Genomic DNA, 21169 nt, shown 5'->3' on the forward strand with positions numbered 1-21169 from the left:
TAATACAGTTGTATTATATACACTATAATACATCACCACACAGCTGATGCTCAAATGATTTTCATTTAGTTCCACCGAATCAATGCAGTAACAGTGGACAAACAGGCTGCTTTGAAAGCCACAAATTAATTTCAATGCATTCAAAGTATTCAAATTAGTATCAGGTGGAGATTTTTCATATAGACCTTTAGAGCAGAAAACAGACCATTCAATATATTCTTTAAAAGTGTGTTATTGCTTGTACTGGTGTTGCTGTGTACTGATACAAGCAGCATAGATTTTGAAAACAGAACAGCTAAAAAAGCTCTGCACAAACTGTCAGAAACAACAGTCTAACACCTTTCTTATCAAACAGCCACCTTCTTTACTGCAAGAGAAGACCAAGAGAATATATAAAACACAAAACTGCAAGATCAAAACTGTGCATAGTGTGGATGGATATCAATTTCAAAGTGAAACTGAAGTCACAGAACAGATACAGACATTCAGAATGGCTCCATCTTGAGTGGAAACCTGTTCCTGATGAATCCTTTCCAAAGAAGAGTAAATAGTTCCTTCCTGCTGATGCAGTACTTGTCTTTCAGCAGCAGGTACAGTTAGTCCTGTTACATGGTCACATTCATTTCAGGGCACTAAGCAAGCCAGACTCGTACTGCAAATGGCCAGGGAGGCAGAGTCAGACAACAAGAGTCTTCAGTTTGTTTTGAAATCAAGATCCCAGAGGTGAATATCAGTTTTTAAAGCTAGTGTTTAGTGCCTCTGAAAAACAAACTAAGGGCTTTGATCTAGGAACTCCCAGTATCAATAGCTAAAAACCATGTCCAGGTGCTTACATCTGTCTACTGGAAATGTGTGTGACACTTGCGTTAAACTGGGAGCACCACCAGCTGAAATTGACCCGAACGGAGAGGTTGTCAGATGCCTTCCAGCACTAAGTGCTGTTTCATCTTTCTACCAGCTCTCAACCTATAGAACAACCTACAGAGGGATTCAAAGACTTTTTCCTTTATACATAACAGACTAAGTCCAAGAAACAGAGGGTAAATGTTTTTATTAAACAGTTTACATCATTTATCTAGATTAGCATTGTTGTATATTTGTACCTACACAGATTCAGGTTTTGGTTATTTTTCCTTTAAAAGTCTCTTTTAACTGCAGATAACATTCACCACTACTAAGAAATCCATGAGGACACTTCCAGTACTATAAAACAAAAAACACATCTGAATATCTAGGCACCACTTTAAAATTTTATTATCTTAAAATGCAACTTTGCTTGGAACCCTTAAGAGAGATCATAAATGTTCACTGCCAGGGAAGAAATACATTTAACATCAACACTTCAAATGTACATATCTGACGTGGCTAAAGGTTCCCTGTAATAGGAAAAAAAAAAAAGAATTTTCCATTCTTTGTCAGACTTTTTTTTCTGTTAAGTAATTTTCTGCCTGTTTTTGCTAATACAGCTGAGTCCACAGCCTCTAAACAGCTGTATACTGTAATAATTTCTTTGATTGTTCCCATAACAATTCCATAGACCATGACAGTAAAGCCAGGGGTTTGTGATATCACCAGATCCCCAAGGAAAATGTCAAGTTGCACCCCAGCCATCCAGTTGAAAAATCTGTTACAAGAAACCTTCTTTCTGAATTATCTAAATAGTTGAACAACTTGTTAGTACAAAATCTAAGACATCTTCAAAACACTGTCAAATTAAAGAAACGTTTAGATATTTATCATCAAGGTGAGTATTTCCATTGCTATCCTCAGGGCAAGGAGCAGATCACAGTCTGCAAAAGGTCCTGGCTGCAGCAACCTAAATCAGCTGCTCCAACTTCCAACATTTTTCAGGGAAAAACTTTGAGCTCACAGGAGGTGTTGCATTAACCTTGCTGGAAAATTGCATACCAGATTCAGCAGAGCTCTGAGGCACATTCCTGGTTTTTCGTCAGTGGAACATAGAAATATGTTTATATAAAAATATGCTTACATGTTTGGTTGAAACAAAACCTAAACCCTCTGGTTTCTTTCCCCAGAACTGGTTTGTTGCAGATAGCTGAGGAGCAGCTTTACCTACGTTGTTCTCTTGGTGTCTCTTGACCTGAGCTTCAAGAGATCATTTCTCAGGGAGAGGGAATTTCATTTTTGATCCTCTTGTTTATTTTTTTATTTCAACTGAGAATACAAGGACAGTGTTGTTACAGGTTGGTTTGGGGGATGACAGCTCCAACAGAAACTGCAAAATACATCAAATCACTTTTTATGTAATCCACCAAGCAGACAGAGAGTTGTAGATTTTCGTGCACTGTCTTGACACGTTTGGGGTTTTTTATTAAGACAAATAAAGACAGTCATGTATGTTGAGCAATCCACAGCCCTAGAACGCTAGATCAAGGCTGCTGAGCTGACATCAGCCAGAGCAGGCCTGCTTTTGGTGGTCTGGCTTGGAATTGCTGAGAATTACCATGACAGTTTTCATACCAGCTTATAATAATATATTTATGCCATTTCAATAAAACCAAAAGACTCCTGAACCCTGCTTCAAATGTTAGCATATTTAATTGTTCAACTAGTTTTTCGGGGGGCTATTTTCTCATTAATCCACTTTACATAGTTTGTCACTCTTGTATATACTCCAGGTTTGTTGACTCTGCCACAGCCATCTCCCCAGCTGATAATTCCATAGAGGTAAGAGATGTCATTTTTCTCACAGGCCAGAGGTCCACCAGAATCTCCCTGCATTAAAAGTAAGTAAAGATTATCTAATTTGATAGAAAGCAGTCAGAAGAAGATCAGTTTGGCAAAATACTAAAATAGGAGTGTTTGCACGTGAGATTTAAACTTAAAAAAAAAAAAAGGAAGCAGCAGTTTACTGAAGTTTCATTGTAGAAAGCATTTTTAGTCACACTAATAAAAGGGTGGATTCTTTTAATTACACATTAAACAAAAGTATCAAAATATCAGATTTTGTTTAAAAATATGAAATGCTTTTAGCTTCAGACATCTACTGAAAAGTATGGTTGATTTAGATCATTTTCAACGGAAGTGAATGAGCCTTTGAGGCTTAGCACTCTTGTAATATCAGCACTGCATGGAGGGGTTACATGGGTGCATTTGGAGAGTTTCTCGATGCAGTTTATTGCAACTTTCAGACAACATGACAGTTTTCAAAGAAAGGTGTTGCATACAGACACACGTTGTGACTGTGGGATGCTGTAATTTTATGTGGCATACGAGGGTTTGCCTGTGTTTGAATTTGCTACTGAGTATTTGCCTTGTCATTAAACCATAAACCAAAAAGCAGCCCAAACTACGCTACAGCAAAGATTAATTTGGAACACTTCTACTTATTTTAAACCTTGAAAGCATTCAGGATGGGGGGGTTATTATTAATACTCTTAGACTGACTTTCTAGAGAAATTAAAATGTTAGAAATCAAAAATGTGACTTAGTAAATGGTACTAGTGAAAGCAGCCATCACTCTAAGTTGAGACCAAGGAGAAATATATTTTTTCTTATCTCAAAAGAAAATTCCACCAAAATACATAGGAAAATTATGTTGCCTTTATACAAGGAGATTTCTGTGGTAAGTGAAGGATATCTGATGAAGTCTTGCTTGTTTGCTTATTTTTCACAACTAGTGTAATTGATTGCAATTTTGGCATCAGTGCACTGATTTTAAAAAGTTTCCAAGAAAATCTTTTAAAAATAATCAAGGAAAACACATCGTCTGTTTGGAGTTTCCTGATCTTGGAGTATTTTTATACATAACAGATGGTTTACAGGTTAATATCCTAAGTGTACATTAAGAAAACCCAGAGGTCATCTGCATCTGTTGTTGCATTAAGAGATCTACATTATTTCTCCTCAGACTACACTACAAGTCTGACAATAGGGGAAAATTAATTATTGATTTGCTAATAATGTTTTCATGTCATGAGCACCGTTCTTCAGCAACATCTGTGACTCTCAATTGCCGTTTCTCAGACTTTGCAGTTCTCTCCAGACCACTTGTCTTTGTGCAGCTCCTTTCTCCTTCCCTCCACTTTCTTTTCTGCCTCTCATCCCTGATCTCTGTTTTCCCAGGGCAAGGAGAGACAATCCGCTGTAATGCTGTCTCTTGCATTTGCACTTCCTGGGAAAGGCAAGGGGAGCTGGGCAGGCAGGGTAGTTTCCATCCCTCTGGCTAGTGTGAACACTTGCAGCCTCAGCCTCAGCCCTGGCCTTGAGCCACTGCTGGCTGCTGCCATTTCACTTTGACAACTTTCTTTGGATATGTTTATGACCTCTACAGGGCTTCCAGCACACAGTATACATGATATTCCTTGCTCCACTTACACTGCCAGCTATTAGCTATGTGCTGCCTTTTCATGACTTTATGCTAATATAGCACAACTCTCCTCCTTCAAAATGAACTGTAGATAAAATCTGAAGTTTTATGTAAGGAATAATCTGATCCTTCATTTTAAGAAGTCTCGTCTATCACCACAATTCTGCATCCTTATTCAGAACTGAGGTGTGACATAATTCAAAGTAGTAAGAGCATGAGGTCATTCCGTGATAGACTGAGGTTACATAACATAGTTTCCAACTGACTGACATTCTACACCATTCAGTCACTTCCACTGTAGAAACCTCAGCTCCTTCCTCCAAACCTCACCACTGCTCCTCACCTCCTACCCAGGTGTCCTTATTTTCCCTCAGGCAAGAGACAGGAGCTCTGGGATTTGGCCCCACACAGGTTCATGCTGCTTCTCCTGCCAGCACATCCCTGTCAGCTGGGCAGCAATCCATTGCCACCACCTGCAGGCTCACCCAGGAGCTAGAACAACACACTCTCCAGTGCACAGCCACTGCCTTATGTGAAGGTAGGAGGAATATAATACCCTGGAGCCCTTCTGTAGATCTTAATTGACATGGAACATGATAAAAAAATGAAGGTGGAAGCAGTCACATAAGGTTCTTTTCTTTAGGGACACTATAAAATCAAAAGTAAGAATTGTAACACTGCAACATTCTGAATAAAATACATTTCTATCACCTGCCTAGACACGACACCCAGCATTACCTGACAAGCATCGGATTTGCTATCAAAGTAGCCAGCACAGAACATATTTTCTGTGATTTCTGTTCCATAAATTTCAGAACTTCTGCACTTCTCCTCAGGAATAAGTGGAACCAGTGTTTCTTGCAGGACATCTGAATAACCAGATATATCTTTAAAAAATTCCAAGAGGAAAAGAAAGTCATTTTTATAGAATTTCATGAGCATAACATGAAAACACAAGGCACAATACAACACATTTAACACACAATAAATATTCATGTTTTGGACATCTTTAAAATATAATAATTTTTATAGTGACCACTCTCTGATCCTCCAGTCAGACTCCATGCCTCTTAAAATAACAGTATTGCAATGTCCAGCCATTAATCCACTTTGGGTTCTCTCATTTTCTAGAGACTCAGGAACAGTAGCCCAGCACTCCTGTCCTCACCTCTTTCCAGACTGACAATAAATCATCCATTTATTGAAAACTCCGTTACTTCTTTTTGTCTTTAGACTACATGTTTAGACCAGGACATTTGCTCATACTACATGTCTCATGAAAATGTCAAGCCAGCTCCTCAATCCTTCTCATCTACCTACATATGTCTTTGCTATCTCAACATTGAAGCAGTGTGGTCCAGCCTCATAATCCTAAATTCCTCCTCTAAAAGGATGGGATGATCTTTTCCACCTTTCTCAAGCTGAGTGTAAGCACTTCTTAGCCCAAAGTCTATCTGGCCCTCTCCTATCGACGTTTTCAAAATTTCTTGATGGTGAAGCTAAAAATCCCTTCCATCACTCACTAGTAAATTGGTTGTATTTGGTTTGCAGTCTTGGTTGCCTACCTGGAGAAATCAGGGGTAGGATACGTTTTACTAAGGTGCCACATGTTGGCACTACAATCAGCTACTTTCTCCCCTCCCAGTCCATGTAATCTATCTAGTTCATAGCTCATCCCATCCAAAAATTGGTGCAAATATTTGGTAAAGGGAACCACACCCCAGATTCCAAGGACTATAAAGGAAGTTCAGGATGACTATTTCAGATGTAAATGTTGCAAACACTAAAGGTAGGTAAAAAGAATCCCACCAGAAGTCCCTTGCAAAGTATTTTACCAAACTCTCAGCTGTATAACGTATACCTGAGCATTATATTTTTATTATCATCACTTTTTTCTATCGACAACAGCTCTCGTTTCACTCACTCTCATGCTTGTGTCCCCATCCAGAAATCTGACATTTCAACAGGTCAGGGAAAATAGTATCACTTTCTGGCAGGCAGATGGGCTGAACAAACTGGGACTTGACAGCACAACGTTGGCCATTCTTCTTCAGCTTAATCAAAGCTGCAGAACAGAAAAACAGAAAACACAGGAGGAAGAAAGTGACTGTTCCCTTTCTTTATTGGGATTGGCAGTAATGGGTCTCAGATACAAATTTAATTATCCCCTAAGCCTCTCTTAATTAAGATATTTCAATCAAAGACAGACAGACTCATCTCAACAGCACCTGATTTCACAGCAAATTGAAGGCTGAAACATTCAGCTACTCCCCTTGTGGGAATATTTATTTTATGCTATGCTCACTGAGCAGATTTTGCTTCACTGCCTCTGTAGAGAAGGGGGAAGATAGAAAATACATGTGTCTCCTCCCACCTTATAGTTAAATAACAGTGACATATCCCCAACTTTCAGCTGAAATAAGTGGGATGTGCAAATACTCACTGCTTCTGAAAGCTTGGCCACTGGCCTAATTCCAATTCCATTTAAAAAATTAATTACTCCAAGAGCTGCTATATTTCGTGTCCTGTTAACACTGAGTTCAGCAAAATTCAAGATCTTTAAAATTAAGGAATAAAACCTCAGGACATTTCAAAACCAAGCTTCTTAAAGCTACAAAGTGTTACATAACCTACACAATCTTTACTAACCAGCCACGGGGCTGAGAACAGCATAAATATGAAGCTGTGCAGCATCATGAGATTGATACTGAAAGATTTCAAAAATTGGTTTCCCTGTAGCAAATCTCTTTCATTTGGCTGTAAATCAGCTAAGGGAGCTTTGTAGTGGGTGCAACAAGGACAGCATGTTGGTTTTGCCACACCACTCAAAGAGAACAGAGCTGTGGTAATGTGGACACACCTATTAAACCTTCTCATCAGGCCTCTTGGAAGCTCAAGGTTTTGTGAGCACAGCTGTGTGGAAAGCAAGTGATGTCACTGGATAGTCTTATTTCTCTACCAGCTACAGGCTTTGGCCTTAGTGGAACACAGAAGCAGTATCTCACAGCCTGAGAAGCCCACACAAACCTTGCTCCCACACTCAGCAGCTTGCTCTTCCTCACCTTGCTCCTCTTCCCCGCTAACTCTGCCTGCTTCTGAATCCCTCAAATTTCCTAGCAAACACTCATGTGATAGTTGTTTCCTTTAAAAAATTATTTTCAGCAGGAAACAACTCTTCTATTGCATCAGTAGAAATCACTGACTGGACAGAAGAAGCCCTTGCATCTTCCTCCCCCAACACAGTTTCTGCCTTCTTGTTTATTCTTGCAATTGGGCTTGTCTTTGGCACTCCATGTTCAGCTCTCCCTGGATTTGGACATAGCACACTGGTGAGGCATGCCTACCTAATTTCAGAGTAATTAAAAAAGCTATGAGATCTCAAAGCATCATGCGTGGTTTTCACCAGGATATTTCAGAGCAGAGTACTGCCTTATCTAGTTTGTCTCCTGGTACACTGTGACAGAGCTCCCACCAACACAGAACTTGAATGCTTTTTGCTATAGAGTAGAAAATACCATCTGGGAGCAAAAAAAGCCTGACCTAAAATATTCCCAATGTCAGGCTATTAAATAGTCTCACAGACAAAGTGCTCACACAGCTTGATGCCCTGAGGTGACGTGACAACTTTCACAAGAGCAGATTTGAAAATAAGAAGTTGCTGTTCCATTGTCATTCTGACTAATATTATAAGGTCAATCAGAAGGGCATTTAACTTCTGACTGATAAGACAGCTGATTTTTAAATCTATCTCAGTGTAAAAAATGATTCTTAGTACCACAGATTTTCAGAGCAGATGGGGTTATTATATTCATCTAGTCAGATCCTTTATACAATACAGACAATAGAATTTTACCAAGTAATTCCTGCATCAAGCCTACAGCTTCTGGTTCAGTTGAAAAAATGCCTAATCTCACAAAGACTTGAAGTGAAGATGAATCTGCCACACATCTAGGTAAATTGCTCCAAAGGCTAATTATCATAATTATTTAAAATTTGCAATTTATTTTTCATCTGAATTTGTCTAGCTTTCAGATGCTGTTATAACTCTGGTAGAACTAAGAGCCCTCTGCATTCAAAAGCCTCTATAGTATCTATGATTTTTCCACTATAAAGGCAGTTTTTAACAGACCAACTAAACTTGAAACTAGGTCAAGTAAATGGAAAGTAAAACTGTCTGAACAAAAATACTCACCAATATCATGTTCAGTAGGATTGAACACGGAATACTGAGGATGCAAGATGTATTTCTCTATTTCAAAAGTCTGTGTTACATCAGTCGTTTTATTAAATATTTGTTGACCCAGAACTACTCTAATAGTGGATTTTAGTGGACTGTAATACAAAAGAGAGAATAAGCAGTTCTGTGATTAGCAGGACAAATGCAGCTGATTTTCCAATGGCTGGGTATCCTATGAACCATTATAACCCCAGCCTCCCACCATGTCCATTGTTTACCCTCTCATAATGCTGCCTTTACCTCTTTCCCCAGCTTCCTGCTTACTGAGGGCAAGGAAAAAGATAACAAATGTTACAGTGAGCCCCGAGCTCTGTGGGTCCTGATTAGCCTAATTAAAGGCTGCTGCTTCTTGAAAGAAGGAAAAGGCCAGCACAGGCACTGCTGCCCAGCTGCTGTTTGGCTAACAAGCATCTTTGGGGGGTGTAAGCACCTCTTCCAGAAATTTAACTGAGTTAACTTAAACTCAGCTTTGCCAATAAGTACAAAAGCTTCTCAGAAGGAACTGAGGGATCAAAAGATCAAATATATATATCAAAAGATGAGTCAGTGGTGGATATCTTGGTTCTCTGGGAAACCAGTCTGCTAAAAATAATTACAGGCATTGGCCAAGACTTAAAGGTGCTGGTACATTGACAAGTCAGGAACATCTGGGCAGCTTCCACCTAAAAGATATCACCAGTTCTGCTCTGAGATTAGTTTGATCTATGTTAAATCTGTTGTCCAGAATTAAAAGCAACCTGGCGAAGTCCCACCAGCATACAGATTTAAAGGGAAACTCCACAGCCAGAGGAGAACACAGTATTTGCAATTCACACCATCTTTTCCAACTATCAATTTTTTACTTTAAGACCACAGTCCTCTGATATCCAGTGTCCTAGGAAAGAAAGCTATTAAGAACCAGTACAGCAACTGGGAAGTAAGGGACATTTGGGAAGAATCAGGAAATGTTTAAAAAAGGCAATATAATCTCTAGCTTTGAAAGGAACAAAATTCACATTTCACTCTTGTTCTAAAGCCAATTCAATCTGCATCTGCATAAGTCTACAGTGAATTTAGTTAGCAAGTGTCTTCAACACTGGAGGACTCCTATGTTTTGTTATTGAGTGCAGGAGAAGAAAATATCTGGTGTCACAGATCATGCACAGATGCAGAGTGGTTTGCATCATTGCAGTTTCCCTGGTTGCATTTCTGTGCCCATCGGGTGCAAAAACACCACAGAGCCTCCCCCAGTACTGAGTACACAACAATGACCAGCAGCCATGGACTCAGAGGAAAGAGATTCTAGCCAACTGCAATGCAGAGAGACAGCAGCGACCCTGTTACAAGAACTATGCTTAAGGTTAACAAAGGAAAGGGCAAAGTTTATTCTGTATTACTGGAATATAATAAGACAATAAAACGTTCTTCAATCAATATGTAAGGCCATGATTTTCTCAGTGTTTTTGCAATAGTAAATCAACCTCCTTGAAAATCAAAGTTTGGGCTTGTAAAACAGGGGAAGTTCACTTTCTGGAACAGTATTTGGAATAATTTTAGAAGCACTGAATGGTTCTACTATGACGTACAGATGGTTCATTCAGGAAAAGAAAGAAAACAGGAGGGGTTACAGAAAATAAGTAAGAAATAATTGAGCTGCACAGGTATCTATTGTCGCCTAGTGGAAAACAGTTGGAATTGTGACTACCAGAGGTCCTAAACAAACAGAAGAGCACAAATTACAATGCAGTAATTATGGGAAATCTGTACGTACCAAACGACCAGCTGGAAGTGGGTGGAAATGTCCTGAACAGCTGCCAAAGTTAGTAGCTATTTCACAACATTTGAAAAACAAATGCATTGTGGCTTGAGCTACAAATGCTTCAGTACAGCATTCACAGTGGTATTATTAGCTCTACAAGCTATCACTGTCTATATTCTGGCACAAGGTTCTCTGTTTCTCTTGGCTTCTTTACTATGCAAAGGAACAATGGGTATCAAATGATGTAATATTTTTCCCTTCAATGTGATCAAACTGAAATCAGGGAAAGTGTTGAACATTTGTAGAAAATTAAGTATTTAGAATAAAGTAAGCACATCCTTTAATCAATATTTTCTCCAGTGTCCCACAGGAGAAAAAAAATCTCTCAAGAAAATCAGCATCAGAAGTTTGACAGTTTAGTTCTTCCATGTGGCTCTTTGTAAAGCTCAGCCCACTCTATTTGTGTCAACCAACAGTAATTTATTGTCTCCAATAAATCATTGCTTGGCTGTCTCAGCCTTTCTGAACAAAACACAGCAGTGAGCATAGTCATCTCTGTTATATCTCAAAACAGGCATAAACATTCAAAAAGGTAACCACGAAGAAGAGAAATACTTCTATTCCCATGCAGATTCTTGCACATGCGATGCCCCATTCTATGTGCTGCTTCACCCTACCTTATTCCTTCAGTCAGTGTGTCTGGATTCTTTGGGACTCCTTAAGGAACAAGATGTGTGTTTATGAGATTATAGTACTCCAAGCCATTTTTTTAGATCATGAAGAGTATTCAAATTGCCAGAAATTCCTTTTGACACCTTGGTCTTTTATAATCTCATCTTCTTTCTTTTTCAGTTTGGGTTTGTTGTGAGGAGCCACTGTCACACTTTACCTGTTAGCAAAGCAGTGTGCTGCTGACACTACCCAGCAAGTCTGAACCAGGCTTCCACCGCAGAAACTCTCTCCAATATATATAGCTGCTGTCCAGGGATGAGATCCAGGCAGAGACGAAGATCCCCCAACAATCCTAGGTCTCACAAAACTTCTTTTTTTATGTCTTCTTCCACATGGTCTTTTGGTACCTGCAGAACTATCTACTTTGTCTGGAATTGGTGGCCTCCTTTCCCTGCTTGCTGAGATAAAAAGGGATATGGAATCAGACTACCAGAATCTTTATGTTTTCAAATTAAATACCATGTCTCGTACATCTTCAGGATATAGACCTCTCTTTGCTCACAGAGGCCCACTTCTCTGGGCCTGTAACTCCCAGGACAATGACAATTTGTACCAAAGCATCAGTCATTTCTGGTACCTTGCATGTCCTAGCAGAAAATTTGGGAATATTGGCATGATTGTGACCAAAACAGTAGTATGACACTGCTGCTATTTCAGGACAAGAATCACAGATTGTATCACAACTCCAAAAAATGCAAAAGATGCCTGTTGTTTACTGGAAACAGTAAAATATTCAACGCTCCTGGGAATAGTAGAAGATTCAAAATTATACAGTGAAAGCTTGTTGTACTACCAATAGATCTCCATTCATTCATAACATGGATTTTAAGAAAGCCTTTACATACCACAAGTTGGAATGTCACAATATGCCCAAGACAAACTGTTGTCCTTCATGATGTAACACCATGGTTTATCATCATCGTCTGGATTTCTAGTTAATTCAGGGGAAGAGAGAATTACAAGCATTAACCACAGTGTTGTTGCAAGCTTTCTGCTTTTTCCTCTTGCACCATGCAGAGGACTGACAGGACTCTCAGATTTTGAGCCATCTGACAAAGCACTGATGAAGTGCTCACCTACAAGGGTGAGCAGCCTTTTAGTAGAATTATTCATCTTAAAACAAACCAAGACTAAGGTTCTCTAGGACCTGAAATACAGACACGACTGAACACCTGTAAAACTTGCCTACAAGTATTTGGATGCATGAGCATGTTCACAGTGTTTAACTACAGCCCACACTGAAGTGCTTTAACAGATATCAGCTCAGCTATTTGCAGAACTAAATCCCATGGGAGAGATTCCTGGTTTAGGTTATTTTTTAGGCAACGAGATTCCAGCACAGGTAGATTCATAGGAAATCCATAACAAGAATAGCTACGAAAAATGAATTTGAAAAATCTCAGGTTGACATTCCCTGGAGATTCTGAGGAAATGAAAGACTACCTCAAGAAAATATTGTATTCCTCAAAAAGGTAAAAAAAAAAAGAGTAATGGAAACCATTTAGCCCTTTGTTACCTTGGTGTTAAACCGATTTGGGGTTGATTCCATTAGGGTTTCTCTGTGGTACAGCCTGCCTTTATCAATGCCTCATAAGTAAACAGAAATCTGCCCAGTTTACTCCTCCAAGAATATAGGGAGACTATGAAGACCCTGAAAGATCCTTATTAGACTAAGAAAAATAGACAAGGTGATTCAGGGCTCCAGATAAGCAGTAATTCTAATTTCAGCTGGATTTATCACAAGCACTATCTGTTATTGTAAGGTTCTTCAATAATTTTTTTCTTTTTTAATCTGACTGCTCTTCAGAAAAAGATTAGAGCACTTTCAAATTCTCAGAACTGAAGAAGCAACACAGGTTGAGTCATCTTCCGCCAACAATGTTTCTAAATTAGACTATTTGAAGAAGAAGATATCTGCAGGATTATATAGTACAGCAGAGATATCCCCAGAAATTGTAACAAGCTGACAAAAAAGTGAAAAGCTTTTTTCTCAGCTCTACAGAACATGAAAACATCAGCTCCTACACCATTTTGTTCTCTGCATTGCAAATCTGAAAGTGAATATTGGGCATAAATGATGTAAATCAAAGGGCTCAAGTTTTATCAAAGGATAAAATATGTGCCAGATAAATTGCCACTGTGCTGGGACACTACCAATCAAATCCTGAAGTGTTTGCATGAGGACCAAGCCCTGGAAAGCAAGGTGGGAGGGCTTAAAGGAGGGGGTAGGAATTGCTTATTGTTAGTTTGCGTTAGATAGAGAAGAGCTACTTTCAGCATTGCTTGCATGCTTTTTATCATGAAACAAATTAGGAAGCACAGTACAATCTGATTTTCCTGAAATACTGGTCTAAGTTTCATTTTAAAAAATATTTTAAAAACTAAGATAATAAAACTCACACACAAAAATAAGCAATCAAGCAAACAAACAAAATCTTAGGCATCAGCCAGTAATTTATGGAGAATCGTCTACAGTTTGGCAGGTTTAGCATTTGCTCATCTCCAAGATGAGAAATGTTCTCTCTAAATAGAAATGTTTCCTTTATTTGTGGATATCCATTGAACTCATAGAGACCTCAGAAACAGGGAGAACATAAGGTGACTGAGGAGAAAGCACAGACCTATATAGCACAAGCTATTTTCATTATAGCTCAACAGAAAACTTCAGCAGAAATGTAGTTTATTGCTATATGGTGCAATCAAAATTGAAACACTGAAATCTTGTTTGGCAATAGTTTTCCTTTGTAAGAAATCCAAGAAATAAATTTGACATCCCATTTCAACCTTATTTAAATATAGTGCTTTGATTTTTCATTTTCAAATACCTTTTCTCTTTTGAAAATATTTCTTTATGATATGTCTTTCACAAGCAAAGAATAAGAAATTAAATTTAGCCATTTCAATTTAGCTGCTGCATTGATTTCTCCTTTTGGGTTGTCATTTATGAACAATTTCAAAAGTCTTGCATTATGGTCTCATTTGAAAAATAAAAAAACATTACCCAGGGGAAAAAAAGGACCTGGAAGTTCCAACATAATTTTGTGCCTGAGCTTCCCTCAGGAGAGCCAGCTATTGATTTAGCCTATCTACCAGATCTTGTCTTCTGTTCAATCCCTCTTGTCAGGCTGACTGACTACTAAAGTCAGTCTAGCTTTTCTGTGGCAGGGGTAACAGCTGCTTTGAGATCCCTGGCCTTTCTTGTTTCCACAATACATCCATTTCTTGATGTACAAATACAGGACAAACAAGAACTTTCCTCACCTGCAGTAAGGGAATGGCCCCAAGCCAAGCTGTACTGCTTTCCCAATGCTGTCGACATGAAGCTCTTGGTAAAGCAGGTCTGAATTCCAAGGCAAGCAGCTGTGTCCAGAAATGGTTGTCTTGGCTGTACCTCTGTAATCTGTGCCATTGCCAGTGTAGCACCGTTGGCTCGGGACTGGCAGAGAAAGAGACTGGTCAGGAATCAATGCTAATTGCATGTTAAATACTCACTTCACAGCTGAGGTCCCAAATGAGAGCCAGAGGGCCCAACTCTGTAGTGCCTTTCACCTTGCACAGGACCTGAATGCATCAAATGAGGATTTTTTTAATAAAGAAAAAAGGAACCCAAGAAGAAAAACCTCTGCTTAAAATTAGTAGTAAGTTAACCTCCTTTTACATATGAGCAAGTAACTACTCAAGAGACAGAACAGCAGAAAATTAGACCTAAAGTTTGTACTGTGTATGGAAGATTTCAATCAGCAATCTGCAGCAAAGTCAGCAATATGGCTGGGATTCCTCTGGTCTAATTTTAGACACAACTGAGCTCATCTCTGGAGGCTCCCTTTTTATTTAATTAAGAGAAACAGAGATTTCTAGTGCCAAACCGATCCAGCCTGTTTGAGGTAACTTTTTAAAGATGATGTGGATCCCATACACTCTTGTCCAAACTGAATCTCCATTGAAAATACAGGGTGCTTAAGGCAACCAGCTCAAACAGAGATACATGTGTTGTAAAGTACTGAAAACAATCCTACCCTGCAAGTGCTTCAAAGGCCTGATTTTTGAAAATACTTCTTTTAATGGCCTCATGTGTACCCATATATATATACTTTACCCATGCATATTACAAATATGTAACTATATCTTTCAGACACATCAATTTTGCAAAATTCTAACTAGCAGGTTGAATTTTCTTATTCGAAACCCCATCTTTGTCACCTGCATATGGGCTATTTCTTCAGATAGGTCTGACACATACATATTCTATGACCTGTGTACTCAGCTGCCAAGATCTATCAACAGCACATACCAGCATTATGGCTGAAAAACATATGGAGATGCATTTGTATACAAATAGCTACACTGAGCAGAAAGCCTACACCTCAAAACACAGCTAGGAGTATTCCAAAGGAAACACAAAACCATCTAATGCACAAAGAGGATTAATTGTTACCAAGCCTCAGAGGGTTTCTTGTCCCAGCGATGTCAACGTGACATGTCCTTGACATGTCACAAGACTGGTGGAATCTTCTTCTAAACTTATAGACATACTTAAAGATATAGCATCACAATATTGACCAACTGTTGAAAAACACCCGCTGAGGATGATCCATCACACCACACAGTGCAGACAGCTATTGCCAAAGATCTGTTTATTTTGACAGATTGAGGTGACACATGAACCAGGGCACATAACCAGCACTGAAATAATGAACCACAGCACTGAACTGCTGCTGTTAATTACCCTTCCAAGTCATCAGTGTAGTGACAGATCCCAAAACCACAAGCAAGCATATGGCGTAAATTTGGGAGACAAAGGTCAAGAAGTTTGGTGGAAGAACATCAGTTTTTTAGCACACAAACACTTAGCGAAATCCACTTTCTAGCTTGGCCTGGCAGACACTTCTGACATGCTGAGACCATATTTTCTCCCACCTGCAACCTGAATCAAATTCCCTTTATTTAATGACTATGAATATAACATTAAATCAAACTCATATTTTAACAACTGTAATCTAGGACCTCACAGAAAATAATTTGCCTATCATTTGTATTGTTAGCAAGAGTAACCACGTCTTGGCAAACCTGCCATTTTCTGAGCAAATTGCAAGTTACACTGCTTTGTTTGCCTGAAACAGTTTTGTGAAAATACCACCATCATGCTGTATGCAAAATTTTTTCATTTATCCAGGGAAGTGCAAGGTGCTGTGCTTACTTGTACTGTATTTACTGCATTCAGAAACAATTTAGAGTGACTACTTTTATGAGAATGAAACAAGAGATTCCATTTCAGTACAGACCCAGGGCCATATTCTGCAATACCAATGGTTTGGACATCTTGCAGATGGTGTTTACAAGTTGTGTTTATCCTTGTCAGGCTTAAAATCCAATGCATCTCTCTTTCATCAGGTCTGCCAGTCATTGCTAAAGCTGCCAGCATATTTTAACTGGAAGAATTTGGCTCCTTTCTAAATCATCCCTCACATTCTCCTTCTGTAGCTAAGAAGTTTAGATTACATCTTGCACTTGTTGAGGGGAACAGTAATATCTCTCAAGAAGTTTTTTGCTTCTTTTTGGTTTTATATGGAGTATTTTGGACACAGGCATAACGTGAGTTAATCTCCTATCTTGTGGAGAAACTTTTGAGGTAAAACAGTTCGGTTAGTAGCTTTCCACTGGTCTGTGCTCCACTCCAGAAAGCTCTACCTGACAGCAGCACCATGGTACCCACTAAGGCCATGAGAAGTATACGCAAAGCATTATACATTTTATCACCTATAATTCAGAACAAGCAGTTTTCAAAAAGAAAATCTCTGCAATTATTGCAGTCATATAGATCTTTTGCCTCTAATTCTCTTTTTTTGAACTATTACAGCACTGAAAAACTCTCTTTTCCCCTCTTTGTCAGAAACAGTGAGTAGGTGGTCTGCTTTCAGCAGTTCTTAATGGATTGCTCTGGCTGGGAATTGTTCAGTCCCAAATCCATATAGCTTCCACAATGTCTCATAACTCTGAAACATATTTATTTTCTTATGTGGAAGAAAGTAATGGAGGATGTAATGTGGGCTTTTCTTATTCATTCACTTCCCTGTACTACCACCAAGCACTGCTAAGAGTAATGGCTTAAACTTTCAGATTATGAAAGTTTTGATGCAAATGCAGATTCAACTTACTCTGCAGACCTATGCCACTATCACCCGTTTGTTTCTTTTCAGAAAAAAATATTATTAAAATTTAAAACTAGAAACAATTTCTTGCTGCATTTCATTTTTAAAATCCAAGGTATTTCAATATCTCATATACAACATTCAATTTGTGTTAAGATTTTATATTTTATAAGCAAGTCATAACAAATCTTTGCCTTTTAATTTTTCAAAAAAACCAGTTTTGGGTCTTCAAATTAACAGCAACCTGAAATAGTAGTTATCCAAGCAGTTCTAATTGCTAACTTCCTGAGAGCATTTCGCAAGACTTTTTGTCCCCAGATCTTGTTTCAGTTCCTGTAGTTACATACCTGAACATTTTTAGGAGTTTCTTTTGAAAGTCTCTCTGCAGAAATCAATGAATCTTTCACATTTTCTTTTCCCCAAAACACCTCATCATCAATTTTCCTGATGTTTTTGAGCTTTGAATGTATCTTTCTTACAGACACACATAAACTGTTTAATTCTATTTTTAAAAATATGTTTTTCCCTCAATGGTTATAATTCTGGGACAGGATGGTTTAAAGTAACCATTTCATTCAGCAATGCTTTGATTTATCCCTGACCAACATGTAATTTTTTTATTAAATACAATATTAGATTAATTTTTTGTATTGCTCTATATAAGCTGATGGCAGGAACAGGGAGGAGGGAAGAGGAAAAGGACATATCCAACCTAAACCTCCCGTGACTCAGCTTCATGCTGTTTCCTCAAGATGAACAGCAATGAACAATGACATTTTATGCCTCTGCTAAATGTACTGCTTTCATGGCCTCAGCATTACAGGATATGTTGCTCTTCAAGCCATGCTTTCCAAGGGTAAAAGCCAAATTTCCTTTCTACATGAGCTCAGACTCATCGGATGCCTGCAGAAGGGTTTGTGTTTTCTTCATTCAGCCAGAAGTTCCCTGATCTCCTTCCCTGGGTAGCTGTGAGATCCCCTCAGAGATGAAAGGTGTGAAAGCCTGTGATTTCAGGGACCTGCACTTCCCCTGCTGCACATGCAGACAACCACTACTCTGGGCTGGCAATAAATGTGTGACAGAAAGGAGTCTCCAGTATTCATGGAGATTGCTCTTGCAGGCATCTCATTTCATCAAATAATGCACTGAAATGCAACAAACACACGCACCCTGCCAGGTGTTCTGAAAGCAGTAAGGCAAATATTTCTGTGCTAAATGAAACAAACACCATACAGAGAGCTTTGAAAGACATTCACATTAACCTAGCAATGGTTCCAAAGGAAGATTTGGGTTATCTTCCAGTGCATCGCTATGCCACTGAAAATCTCTGTAAATATCTAGGAAGGCACCTGAGCAGGCACCAGGCTCCACTGAAGAAACTAGTTGCCATTTTTTTCACCTTTAATCATGAAAATGTGAAGTCTGATGACATGAGGGAGAGGATTGCAGTGCAGCAGCACCAGGACTGGACTGTTCCTGGCTTGAAGAAAATTGCTTCACATTTTCCTGCCTGTTTGTGAATGTTAGGAGTAACAGCACCTGCTGCATCTTTCAGAGTTTAAAAATGAATGAACACATACCACAAGTGAAATTTAAGGGAAGCTATATATCTCTATTTCAATATAACTCAATCATACATTTATAAGATTTACCAAGATTTCAGTATTTCTGTTAGGGATTATGAACAACAGATTGTACATATTTATAAAAAATTATTCAAATAGCTGTGCCACTTTCTGGTTTGTCGAATAGCAGTAAAACTTCAGGACTTACAGCATCTAACACTGGAATGGATCCCTGCTGAAATAGCAGTAAAACTTCAGGACTTACAGCATCTAACACTGGAATGGATCCCTGCTGAAACTGCAGCCTGATTATGGCACAAACAATCTGTCTGAGATAAAAGCTAGGCAGAAAGGTAGAAAATTTGGCATTTTTTTGTAATCAATTAAATCTAACAGAAAATTACCTTGTAAAACAAGGATGGATTCAAGACTGTGTAAACAAAGTGATTTACAAGCACAAAAAAATCTCTTTAAGTTGCATCCTGACACAAGGATGGCACACTCCATTTACTGAAACTAGACTTACTTTTTAATATATTTCTTCTTCAAAGTATCTTTGTACCTTCATACTTGCAAATGCTTAGATCATCTGAGGTAAAATTGAAGAGATTTATGTCTGTTATGAAAGCTAATGTACAAAGCTACCTTCTGAAAAAGTTGAATTTCTTTAATATAAAAGTTTAAATCCAGAAATCTATAAACTCTGCCAGTATTTTCTTATAGCTTAGAAAAGTAATATCCTAGATAAGAGAAAGGACTGGCTCTTTTCCCATTTCATTTTTCCATTTATTATATTCAATTCTAGTACAATAGTTATGATTTACAGAGTCATAAATGCAATCCAATAGGTAGCTATATAAAGCTAATAGGAGCAGTGTATTTAGGAAATACGTTGTCAAGAGCTAGGGGAAAGAAACTCCAGCAACAACGAGCCAATATCAATGCTATATTACTTTGACAGTTGCACAGACTACCAGGATTTTCAAGAGTATCTGAGTGCCTAATTCATAGTGAAAGATTTAATTTTTTTTAATATACCTGTAGGTCCTGATGTGTTTAGAGTATGGGGCAAAATAACTCTCTGGACAGGAAAAGAAACAGACTGTATAGCAATTACTGATAGCAGATGAGCAGCTGCTCTCTAGAGAGACAGTAATGGGAGATGGGGGTCTCTTGAGCCCCCAAAGCATCCAGAGTGGGCTGAGGGGAGAAAGCAGGGGAGGGGAGAGACAAACAATACAGTAATACAAGGATGAGCTGCATCCAATCTTCCACATCTTCCCTTCAACCACCTTCCTAACTGACAATTACACAGGAAAACAGATTGCATGGATTAAGTGATATCAGTCCCCTCACACTTCAAGAGATGTGCCCTCTATAAAACAAAATGAACGGAAACCACTGTCACATCTCAAATGAATCAAAAATAGCATTAAAAATACCTTTATGGCTCTCAATTAACCAGCACCCAGTAACACTGCTGCCAAGTCAGGCACTCTCACAAGAGTAAGAACTAAGCAGCTGTTTCATATTAGCCAATATTAATCATATTAGTTTATACTAGGATTACAACAAAGACTTGTCATCTAAAAAGGCAACACTGCAGGAATACAGAGCAAAACACAGAAAGCTTAGTGCCCACCAGCATATGGAAAATTCATGTGTATGTAAAAATAAAGAAGTCCTCTGTGGATCTTGAACCTACTCCTATCTCTGAGTGGAGAAATTTTTTCTTACTCTTTGGTATTTGCCTTATCTCTCAATCCTTACAGAGGTAATCCTTGCTGTATGCCATGCTGCTACGAGCATAGCTCATTAGCTCTCCTCTCTAGCCCAAATTTGACAAGGTTACAAATTTGAATGACTAATCCATAACCTCCATGCAAACAGTACTTCCTTCTTCATTTTTGTTTTTCTCTATATTAGCCAAAAGCTTTATTATGGCCCTGAAGTTATAAAAATGCTGGGAGATCAGAAGAGCCTCTCACTATTATTGCTCACATCTGCCACATCCATAAATGACACTGAATAGTTGTTTTGCAAAGCCACAGCTATCTCTGGTCTCCTGTTCACCATCCCCTACAGTGGCACTGCCTCAGTGTAATCAATCAGAGGTGGAGACTTAGCAGACAATGCCACGTTCACCCAATTCTTCATCTTCCAACGCCCTCTATCATTGATCATTGCAGGCAACAGTCTACTGAGCATTGTTTTTATCCACATAACTCCAGCATTGTTTGAATTTTTTTTTAGTAATTCAAAAATCTGATAAAAATCCAACCCACCATTACTATTTCTGCAGTGGTGCCCTAGGCTTCCTCATCATTATCCTTGCATTATTAACCCATGCCTTCCCCTCATTCAAATTCCATGGGGACCTACAAAACTTGTCCTCTGCAAATAAAATAATCACCTCTC

The 21169-nt window shown here is 38.6% G+C and overlaps 1 protein-coding gene across 2 annotated transcripts in view; it reads right to left on the reverse strand.

Moving 5' to 3' along the window:
* Positions 1–1032: 1032 nt before the first annotated feature.
* The window catches only part of HGFAC (HGF activator), a 41523-nt gene continuing 21386 nt past the window's right edge, over positions 1033–21169 (reverse strand). For both annotated transcript variants that reach the window (XM_019287412.3, XM_010401988.4), the window contains 7 exons: positions 14299–14473; positions 11883–11968; positions 11195–11435; positions 8523–8662; positions 6255–6395; positions 5069–5217; positions 1033–2736 (listed from right to left, as the gene is read on the reverse strand). In XM_019287412.3, the coding sequence (XP_019142957.3) occupies positions 2566–2736; positions 5069–5217; positions 6255–6395; positions 8523–8662; positions 11195–11435; positions 11883–11968; positions 14299–14473 (1103 nt within the window). In that variant the 3' untranslated portion in view covers positions 1033–2565. The remainder of the gene's footprint in view (positions 2737–5068; positions 5218–6254; positions 6396–8522; positions 8663–11194; positions 11436–11882; positions 11969–14298; positions 14474–21169) is intronic.

This window comes from Corvus cornix, chromosome 4, assembly GCF_000738735.6.
Source record: "Corvus cornix cornix isolate S_Up_H32 chromosome 4, ASM73873v5, whole genome shotgun sequence".
NCBI lineage: Eukaryota > Metazoa > Chordata > Aves > Passeriformes > Corvidae > Corvus > Corvus cornix.